Genomic DNA, 11,121 nt, shown 5'->3' with positions numbered 1-11,121 from the left:
GCACTTGCCATTGTTATTACAACTGAGCCATATCACAGGGAGTTGCATCAGCAAGACCATCCAGTTTTCTAAAAAGCTATCAAGTTTTGATGTTTTCTAGCCTATTTCATACTGTGCTCTTAAAACTGTTTAGCTTCTGCTGAGCCAAATGCGTACCTCTAAAGGCCTACACAGTGAAAAACTCTTCAAGCCCCTTGGTTACTCTTGCAGTGTCTGTGTACGGCAGGGGGGTGAAGCTCTGTTTAGATGAAGCAGGGATGGGGGGTATTCTTTGTGGCCGGCTTTGTGAATGAATAATAGTGACCTTCAGCTGGGCCTGGGCCCATCAGTGCTGGGGTCTGGCTGTGGATAGAGAAGACGAACCTGTGACCACGTTTTGGAGCATTTCCCTCAGCCATTCCTTTCTGGTGTTATTGTTTCCACCAAAGGGAAATCGAAGCCGGCAGTTATAGCCCTGACTCCTACGCTCATCCAGGCGTTGATAAGGACGGTTTGCAGGGGCTTTCTTTGATGCTGTAAGAAATCCTACATAATTTCTCCCTCTTTTGAATGACACTTGACTTTCACGTAAAGAATATTTCTGCATGTGAAATGTCAGTTCTGTCTGATAATAACCTGCTTAATGTGCCACTGAAGGAACTGGAAGAGTTTGCCAGGGTTTTTATAAAATGCAGTTCTTGCCTCTCTCGGGGTGCCTGGCTGGTGGGACCTGGTTAGAACAGTGGCAGACCGTTACAAACAGATTGCCCCACAATGAAATTACACTCTAAAATGGAAACTTGCTATCTCACCTTTTGCCAACACATACATTTGTGACGTGACACCAGAAAAGCAAGCCGGTGAATGGGCTATTAACAAAGACATTCGAGAAATAGACTCCTCTGGGTTTCACAGGGAGCCATGAATATGAAAACATAAAGGAGTGGAAGGCAAAGATAAGGAGTTTACATGGGTGTATGTGCATTATTGTGTAGATATTGTTGCTTTTCAGCAGCCAGACTTCATTTCCAGCTATCGGCCTCTCTCTCAGCCAGATCCAGACAGTCCTCTGCCGTCCTGAAGGGGTTCTCCCTGCATGCTCTTCTTTACTCCAGGTGAGGCTTTGTGTGTGGGTGAAAAGATAGCGGAACTCTATCTACAGAGTCATGTTATCCCTGGATTTCAACAAGGATTGAATTAAATAGTACAAAGCATAAAGATCGCAGACCTGTGTGTTTGTATATATATTTATTTGCCTGACACTGCATGCTTCTCGGAGGCTGTGATTATATTAGGGACATACTGTTATTTGATATTTGGAGAATGCAAAGAGATAGCACTCACTCTCCCATGTCTGGCCTTAACCACAGCTCTAGACACAAATGAAGATTTCCCAAGATGCAATCTTTTCCCCAGGTTGTTCAGGGATTCGGTTCGGGCAACTTCTTATGATCAAGGTTGAAATGTGAATGACACGACTCTGTACGTCTGTGCAGGCTCTTATTCTTTGCATCTTGTGTATCTTGCACTTCTTCCAAAACAAACAACACGCTGGGTTGTAAACAGAATGCTGTACTAAATGGAAGTAATAATGAAGGGATCAAGTTGACCTCAGTGTCCATAAACTACTTCCTGGGTGGGCGGAAAGGGACTGTTTATGTAGACGACACACAACAAATCCCGTCTTACTTTGGGACAGTCCTTTTGTTGTCTTGATTGCTACTTAACCACTGAATGGTTAACCCGTGGTGTAGTTTTATCTTCTCCTAGGCAAATAATCAGAGAAAGCTGATTCAGCCTTCTTTATGCTCCTTGAAGGCTTAGCAGAGTGCCTTCCAGAGGCTTCTAGTAAACAGCTGTGGTTTGATTCACAGACACTAAGACGGGTGGAGCAGTGGGGCATGGAGGGAACCCCACCAGATGAGCAGTGTGAAGGGGAGCAAGCTACACGATCTTTTCAGGCATTATTTCCTCATCTGTAAAAAGAAGGGGCTGGACTTAGTGATTGCTAAGGTCGCTTCCAGCTCTTTAAATTCTATGATTTTAAAAAATACATCTTGAAAGAAGAAAATCTTCCTGGGTTTCCGGATAAAAGAGCCCAGAGTGTATTTGTGCTTGACCACATCCTGACTTGCTACTCCAATGAACCCAGGTTCATTCTTCAGTGCAATGGCTCAGCTCCAGGAGCCCTGGGTGTGACTCTAACACTATGTAGAAATTGATTTTTCTTGCAGGATAGTGGTTACTGTGACCACCAAACAATTCCATCTCTCCTGTTCTCATCAGGATGATTTCACAGGTGTCATCCCAGTCTCTCTGGTTGATATTTAACTCAATCAGGGCTTGTTTGAAGATAGCATTGCTATCAAAGTATCTCAGAATGCTTTGCAGCGGGCAGAGCTGTATATTTCATCATCGTTGGGTTGTCTATCAAACACAGCAGCGGCCAGAGGTTGGCTAAAGTGAGACTGTTGGAATACGCTGACCTTGTCCCTGCCGTGTTCTTCATCACCTCCTGCATCGCAGCTTAGAATCCCTCCTGTGGGCAGTGCCAGCAGTTATTCAGACGGGAGTGGCTTCCTTCCTCGTTTTGTTTGTTCATGCCTACAGAAGATGACTTTTCACCTCGTGGCACTGATTGCTGTTGCCATGGTGGGACCACGTGTTGCCCTGGATGTGCACATACATAGTGAGGTGCAATACTGAAATATTCATTAGATTCGTGCTTTCTCATTTTATAAGTTTATCCACAGTACACTCTCCAGTTAGCTGATGGAAGGCACAACATGTCAATCAGGTTATGCTAGCCGCTCACTTCCAAGAACAATTTAACAGGGGCTCTCATTACAGTGATCCTCGGGCACTCACCTTGTTGGAGCAGTTAAAATACACACTACAGAGTGAGCGGGGACTTTGATGCCAGTAAAGAATTCTATATCCGGAATCATACTATCTTGTTGATTACCTTTTAGTGGCTTCTATGGTGACCCCAGAGTAGAGGGGCTCATTTAATGAGATTGTTAATGTTTCTAGAGAACCAGCAATTTGATCAATTCTCTTTGGGGAGGCACTTTTGCAGAGCTAGCATAAGTGACAGTTCTACACGAAGCATTATCTTTTCTTGCACAACATTGAAAGCTTACATGCTGCTTGACAAATTTGAATTTTAAAAAGTGAGAATGATTGGCACTTGGTAACTTACACAGAAATATAAAGTGGTACAGGAAAATTGCCCATTTCTTTTAGATTTACATTTTATATGTTTTTTTTTTTCTTTTAAGGAGTGATATGACATGTAATTTCCATCAACTTCAGCCAGTTATGTGTGAAAGAGGCTACAAGTTCAGCTCTGTAGAGAACAAGCAAGTCATGGGGAGAACCAAGAAAAGCACACAGCCTCCCCGCTGTCTTCGTTCTCGACTAGCGCTGCTTATTTGCAGGTCAAGACTGAAATCCTAAGACAGATACTACACGTCTTGAAAACAACTCGCCTTGTCCCTGGTTCCTGACCCACCAACCCCAGTGTCTCACCTATTAAGTGTCTTTCCAGATCCATTAGATGCAAGGAGAAAGGGGAGCAGATAGAGAGGTATGACCCAGCTTACAGATAACGACTTCTTTTTATGCACTGGCATAAAGCAGCTATTGTCTATTCATTCCTTTATGTAGTTAAATATTTACTGATATATAATAGCAAAGCACCCAGCTTTGTGTATATGACAAGTTATCCATCTTCATTATAATTCTGAAGATGTGTAATGATAAAGATAATTGGGGCCTTCAACTCCAAACACAAATCCTATTTAGGAATCTTGAATTTTTTTTTTCCCATCACCATTTATCCCCTCTATGCCCTCTTCTACCTCCACATGCCCCCCCCCCACTTACCATCACCACTCTGTTGTCCATGTCCATGAATTCTGTCTCTTTTTTGCTCAATCTCCAACCCCACCCCACCCCCGCCTGAGCTATCAGTCTGCTCTCTGTCTGGGATTCTGTCTCTATTTTGCTCGGTAGTTCAGATTGTTCATTAAATTCCACATATGAGTGAAATCATACGGTACTTGACTTTCTCTGACTGGCTGTCACTGATCATAAGGTTGTCCAGGTCCAACCATGCTGTTGAAAAGGGTAAAATTGTCTTCCTTTTTACGGCAGAGTAGTATTCCATTAGGAATCTTGAATTTTTTTAATAGGAATATTCTGTCATATCAATTTGTAGTGTGTTTGCCTTTCATTAAACACAAACAACTGACCTCCTGCTTGAACACATATAAAAATGTATTGACAGGGCCATATACAATTATTGTCTAGAATTTTCATTGACTTCTTTTCTGGCTTATCAGACCCCTAGTCATCCCACCACTTAACATTTAAACAGTTCTCTTTAGTTTGGACTACTGCATGGAAACATGAACAATTATTCCTTTGGAAAACAGTGAAAGGGGTACTTTGCTTCTAAGGACAGTTGTTGGGCTATGAAAAGCAGTTTTTAGTCCTGACAACCACTGGATTAAGAACAATGCTATTCCAAGAGGCAATTTATTTTATAACGAGGTTCATTTATTTATTCAGCAGTTATTTGAGATGGGGTTGGGCATAAGCCCTGTGAGGGCTAGAACTGGTTTATTTTGTTCACTGTTGGTATTCAGAGCACCCAGCACATAGAGAATTGATTTAAAAAGGACTGAATGAATGAACGTTGTTGATTGACAGATAAAGAAACAAGGAATCTGAGAATGTAAGTTCCTCCTGAAGGTCACTTGGGTGTTAGAGTTCCAAGTCTGGTTAGACTCCAAGGCCTGTGCCCCTTCTCTCATGACAGACTTGATTGACAGGCAACTGTCCAGCCCCGCCTCATTCCCGTTGTAAGTCACATCCTTTCCTGGGCAAGTGGAGGTGATGGGAGAAATGGTAAGCACTATCTTGGTAGAGCAGATGTCCATGAAGGCCATAAAAGCCCCATCTGAGGTAGCCCCAGAAAAATCTTACCTTCACTTTGGTCATTTTAATCTGGATCCCCTACCTTCTAGGTACTGAAATATATTCCAGGTTATGCTATATAGATAACCTGCAGGCCTGTAAAAAGAGGAGGCAAGCCAATGCCTGAGACAATAGTCCTTACAAATGCTGATTGTGTTCACCCCTATGTGAAGCCCTCCTCCTTGCTCTTGATATGGCTGAAAACACAGTGAGCCTGTGTCTGTGGTTGGGGGAGAAAGATCCTCAGTTATAAACCAAAATACAATGTATTAACAGGAGAGATTTAACACCTACAGTCACACTTGGAGTTACAAGGTGTTAACGAGCAAGGTAAACCAAGAAATGCATTTTGTCCCTCCTTGGCTGCCTGGGTCTGCTGTTGGTGCAGAATAACTGAAACCTCAAGTTGTGAAACTATGAATCGGGGGTTTCCTGTATTAAGAATGATGTCATCTTGTAAGATGGGGGACTTTCAGTGAAATGCAGGAACATTCAAGATAATGTGTTTTCAGCAAGCAGGACACTGAATTTATTGCAGAGGGGGGTGTGTTAGTTGACCAAAATGGAGAATGATGAGAAGTAACTAAATTATGTATGACAGTCCTTACAGAACAGAGGAAGGAAGAACACTTAATGATGCTGTGGTTGAAGGACCAGCAGCAATTGGTGATGTATAGGTTGGAGGTTGGTAAGAAGAGAAATGGATCTATGAAGACTCAAACACTACATAGATGCCTGAGGCAAAGACCAAGCCTTGGACTGGGGAGGGGGAGGGGAAACAGGCGCTTGGCTTCTAATAAATTTCAGTGACAACGAGACAGCCAAGTAAAGTTAACTTGACATTAAAAATCATCATCTTAATCTATGTAGCTCTTTCAAGCCTGAGTCCTATCAAGGAAAAAAAAAATCTATAGTTAATGATGAAGTATTTTTCCCCTTCGCTTTCCCGGCATCCACCGAATGCAGTACATAATTTAATTACTGAATCTACAGGCTGGACCACGGAGATGAAGAATGATGTGTCCGCTGTAGTGAGAAATTAGGTAGAACCAACTGTTTATTCTCATCATTCTTCCTCCGTTTGGCTAAATTAATATAGTTAACAAGCTTTTGTTTGGATTAGTGGCCCAGACGTGGGATGCGCCGATCAGAACTCGTGATCATTACAGTAGCTATTATTTATGGAGTGGTGGCAGTCCCCTGGGCCCCTTGCGCAAAGCAAGGATGAGCTCTTCTGCCGGGCTCTGTGCTGGAACCGGTGTTCCCGCAGACTTAGGGGCTAGACGTCTGAACAGAACAGCGCAGCTCGAGGAAATCAGGCTTAATTCCTCCGGGCACATGACTTCAGAAACATCACTTGCGTTCTTTCCCTCTGACCTGTGTGTGCCACGTTTTCCTGATCCTTTAAATAACTGTAACGAAACGAGCACAATGTTATCGCCCGCAAACGCTGTCCGTCTTCCGCCGAGTCTGCGTGGAGGAGTAAACTGGCCGTGCAAAGCGCGGATGCAAATGTAGCTCGAGGCACGGTGCCCGGGCAGGGGTCTGGCCGGGGGCAGGGGTCTGGCCTGCAGCGGGGCGGGCCCGGCCGCGCACACCGCCAGGCGGCTCCGGGCCCGGGTTCCCACGACGGGCCCGGCCAGGGCTCCCCACTTCCTGCGCGCTCAGGTTCCCTGCACTGGGCTCTTTCAGGTCTTTTATTCACGTTTTACATCGTCAGAGCGAGGCCTTGAGTAGTTGACGGTAGATTCGGGTGGGGGAAGAAACAAGAAACAAACCTCGCCCTCAACAACAAAACGACCCAAACGTCAGGTTCTGAGATCTGAAAAAATGCACGTTTTCAAGTCAGGTCCTCGGAGGGGCCGCGAGCCTCCCACCCGGCGCCGCCCCGGGGTCCAGGAGCGCGGCGGGGGCTCCGGGATCCCGGGCTCAGGGCGGCGGGGCGACCGCGTGGGTCCCAGCCCAGTGGCCCCGCCGCCGCCAGCGCAAAGTCGGGGGCGACCTGCCGGCCGGGGGCCGCGCGAGCTCACGGCGCGACTCGGAGCAGGAAGCGGGGAGCTCGGGGCGCGGCCCGGCCCCTCCGCGGAGCACGGCTGCCCCGGCCGCTACCTTCCGGCCACGCGGCGGCCCCGCCCCCTCTCCCGACTTCCTTCCCGGGCGCGGCGGGAACCGGCCGGCCTGCAGGTCGCCGAGCGGAGCTGGAGGGACCCGGCCGTCCCGGCGGGTACGCGGCCCGCGGGTCACGTGGCGCGGCTGGAGCACGGGGTGCAGGGCGCCGGGCTCGGGGCGGGGAACTCGGGCTGCCCCCGACCGGGGTTCAGCCGGCCGGGCTCGGGGTGCCAGGGGCGGGGAACTCGGGCTGCCCGCGACCGGGGTTCAGCCGGCCGGGCTCACTCCGTGGCGGGCAGCAGGGCACCCCGGAGGGGGCTTTTCCCCCCGGGAGGCGAGAGGAGGGGTGCGGGACTCCGAAGGCGACGGTCACTGCGTGCGCCCGCGGGTGCGGTGGGAACGCGTGGATTCGTCCTGGGATCGGAATCGAGGGGGGTGGGAGGAACTTGGGTTCTGTCTCGGCCGGTGACGAGGTGCGTTTCCCGGGACTAGCTGTCCCCACGGTTCCTGCAGCTGGGTCTGGGGCACACGTGGGCGCTAACCGCCACTCGGGAAGCGCCAGGTGGAGCCGAAGTGCCTTGCGGCCTCCGCTGCCTCCCCTCCTCCACCGCCGGGTTCTAGTTTCCCTGGCGCCCTGCAGCGATTTGGGTAAACCGGTCCAGGCCGGCCTGGCTTCCTGTTCGGAGGGTTTACAGGCCTCCCAGAACTTGGGCGACATAATCAGTGGATGATCCTGGTTCCCAGGACCCCCCTGTTCCCTGCATTCCAGTCGGGGGCCCTGGTGAAAGTCTCACCTTCCTAGAGCTCAGATGTCTAGGCTTTCTGGAGACTTCTTAGAATGCCGACTCAGTTTCTGTGTTGGCCTGCTTCCTTGCAAGGACCTCTGCCCCCTCTACTGGAAGTTGTAGGTCACCTTCAGGGGTTCCCCTTTGTAGAGACAGCTTGTGCATGCCCGTGTTACTAAACCTTGCCTTGGGGATAGCACGGGGCACTTTTCATAGTTTCTCCTCATTTGGTTCAGTACTGAGTTGATAACTCTGTCCCATCTGGAGAAAGGAAGGAAGGGAAAGGGACAGATTCTCTAGTTAAGGTCAGAGTTGGGACAGCACCAAACGAAGTCCACCAGCAAGGATAATGATCCTGTGGTTTGGGGCGAGTTACCTAAGTTCTCACAGCCTAAGATGGGGTGTTACTATCTACCTTAGTTAGGAAGCAGGCTTGAGTGAGGTGATGTGTATAACCTTTAACCGTATCTGAAATATATTAGATGATCAATAAATGTTTTTTAATCCCCCTCCCCCTTGTACTGGCTCCATTTTATAAGAGAGAGTGGTGAAGAATGAAAACAATTTGTAGGGCAGGCATTTCTATTAACTTAAAAAAAATCCTGTGACGAAATTGTGAATAGATGTAATATTTGGGAATGTGAGGCTCTGTGTGCCAGATTCAGAGTTTCTTAATTTTTTTCTTAAGACCAGAGACAGTCTGGGGTCCATGTTCTGTGATTTCTCTCTCTCTCTCTCTTTTGTTAACCCTTACCTGAGAGTATTTTTCCATTGACTTTTTTTTTTTTAATTCCTCATCTGAGGATATTTTTCTACTTATTATCAGATAGAGTGGGAGGGAGGGAGAGAGAGACAGAGACAAACATCGATATGATAGAGCCACATTGACTGGTTGCCTCCCGCAGGACCCGACCAGGGCTGGGGACGAACCACAACTGAGGTATGGCCCTGGCTGGTTTGGCTCAGCAGTTAGAGCGTAGGCCTGCGGTCCAGAGAGACCCAGGTTCGGTTCCCGCTAAGGGTATGTACCTCGGTTGCAGTTTGTCCCCAGCCTTGGTTGGTCGTGTGGGTGGCAGCCACTCGATGTGTCCCTTTCACGTCGATGTTTCTCTCTCTCCTCCCCACCCCCCACTCTGTCTGAACAAAAAATGGAAAAATGTCCTCAGGTGATGATAAAAAAAACAACAAAAACAACTGAGGTACGTACCCTTGACCCTCGAATCTGCAACTCATCATTGGTCCTTGGGCCAATGCTCTAACTGCTGAGCCAAACTGGCCAGGGCTCCATGGACTTTTTAAAGAGAGTGGAAAGAAGGGAGAGAGAGAGGGAGAGAAATATTGATGTGAGAGAGACACATGGATTGGTTATATGCCCTTGACCAGAATCGAACCAGAGACCTTTCGGGCCTCGAGCTAACGCTCTAACTGATGAGCCAAACTAGCCAGGGCCCATGTTCTGTAATCTCTGATTGCTAAATGTAATTGAAGTTGCCTGAGTTTGGCAATGCAAAGTTTGAATGTGGCTGGATTGAACTGGAAAGCGGATTCACCCAAATGCTTCCCTTCACTGCTGTTTTGTGTTTTCCTTCTAGACCCAGCATGAGTGAAGTTCCCTGCAAGAAACGTGAGGACTATTTGGAGTGGCCTGAGTATTTCATGGCCGTGGCCTTCCTGTCAGCACAGAGAAGCAAAGATCCAAATTCCCAGGTAAGTGAGTTTTGGACCCTCACTGACAGAGATACCTGCAGAGGAGCAAATGACCAAAGGCAGTTCGAAAAGGCGCAGTAAAGCTGCTGTTTTTGTGCTGCATTCCTAAGCGTGGGTCATCTTCCTGTGAGAGGGTAGTTGTCCGGTGCCTCTAGTGCCCCCTCTGGGGCCAGGGGTACTCTTTCTTTGGCTTGTGGGAACTGCCACAGAAAACAAGCAAGGAGACAGAGCTCTTAGCACCCCCAGAAGCTGTGTGTCCTTTTGGAGTTCTGCCGACCTCTGGTTTCACTGACCACCTACCTCTCTGGTGGCAGATCGGCCACTTGGAGTTACCGAGCCGTTGGGCATGTTTTGCCGTAGGTCGGAGCTTGCATCGTGAATGCAGAAAACAAGATCGTGGGGATCGGGTACAATGGAATGCCAAATGGGTGCAGCGATGACCTCTTGCCTTGGAGGAGGACAGCAGAGAGGAAGCTGGACACCAAATACCCTTACGGTAGGGCATGCTTTGTGTTCCATTCTGCTTAGTGGCATAACCCTGGTGAGTGTTTGCTTACAGTAGGTGGTCAGAAAGCATCTTTCCCTTTTTCAGTCATGAACAGCTAGAAAGAAAAAGAAAAAAACACGTCCTATTGAACTACCCCAATTTCTTGTCCCCTTCCCTTAAGTTCCAAAGAGAGCCAGTGAATGGAAGCATGGTGGTGGTCACACAGCCCGCCACTGAAGTCTAGGATCTGTTGTCTGTGGTGGGCATGTTTCACTGGTGACCTGCCAGGCTGTACACCTCTAGGGCATTGGCGGCCGGCTTCTACGCCTGGCTGAGGACTGTGCGCAGTGGCCCTGTAGGTTGTTTCTTTGCTGCTTGGAAGCAGAGCCAGCTTCCAGAACCAAGTGCTGGCAAGGACTGAGATCTGATGAGAAGCACGACTCATTCAGCCCCTCTGCCTACCCAGGAAATATGGCTCGAGCTCATCTCTGGGGAGCAGGAAACAAACTGGGAGCTGGCCCTCGGGAGATGGATGATGTGGTAGCCACCTCCTGGGCCTCGGGCTCTGCAGTCCCAGGGTAGGCTGTGGTCAGACCACATTCCAGGTGGGTGGGACCGGACACCTTTGGGCTGGCCGCCTGTTTTTCATCTTTAAATTAGAGGAGGGTGCCTCTTATAATTTGTCCTCTATCTGAGCCCCAGGGAGAATCGCTGCAGCGAATATCTGGAAGGGACAAACCACAGCTTCCCTTCTGCTTTAACTCCCTAGAGGTTTCTTCACTAATGCGTGAAAGGCAAATTGGGCTGCCTGTGCCGGGTGGTGTTTCAGAGTGCTCGGACCTGTGTGTGTGACCGGGCTGGCAGAGCTGACGGAGGCCAAGCAGATGCTGGCCACCCTGCAGGGAAAGTTTGCCTTCAGGAAGCAGGGTTCTAGGGGTGACGGAAGACCTTTCGCTCCGTGGACTCTCCCCTCGGAGGCGCCTTACTTATTTTTACTATTGTTCTTGGGCCTTAATCATGTTCAGTAGACCCCATAAATTTCTTTGCAAACTGCTTCAGGCAACTGCTCTG

The 11,121-nt window shown here is 48.6% G+C and overlaps 1 protein-coding gene across 3 annotated transcripts in view; it reads left to right on the top strand.

Moving 5' to 3' along the window:
- Window positions 1–7,128: 7,128 nt before the first annotated feature.
- DCTD (dCMP deaminase) overlaps window positions 7,129–11,121 on the top strand; it is a 28,539-nt gene continuing 24,546 nt past the window's right edge. For all 3 annotated transcript variants that reach the window (XR_004958166.1, XR_004958167.1, XM_036250546.1), the window contains exons 1-3: window positions 7,129–7,186; window positions 9,449–9,563; window positions 9,924–10,059. Coding sequence is in view for 1 of the 3 variants with exons in the window: in XM_036250546.1 (XP_036106439.1) it covers window positions 9,456–9,563; window positions 9,924–10,059 (244 nt within the window). In the remaining 2 variants the exon portion in view is untranslated. The remainder of the gene's footprint in view (window positions 7,187–9,448; window positions 9,564–9,923; window positions 10,060–11,121) is intronic.

This window comes from Molossus molossus, unplaced genomic scaffold, assembly GCF_014108415.1.
Source record: "Molossus molossus isolate mMolMol1 unplaced genomic scaffold, mMolMol1.p scaffold_m16_p_9, whole genome shotgun sequence".
NCBI lineage: Eukaryota > Metazoa > Chordata > Mammalia > Chiroptera > Molossidae > Molossus > Molossus molossus.
The sequence above is the reverse complement of the archived record's forward strand: the minus strand, read 5'-3'. Positions and strand labels throughout refer to the sequence as shown.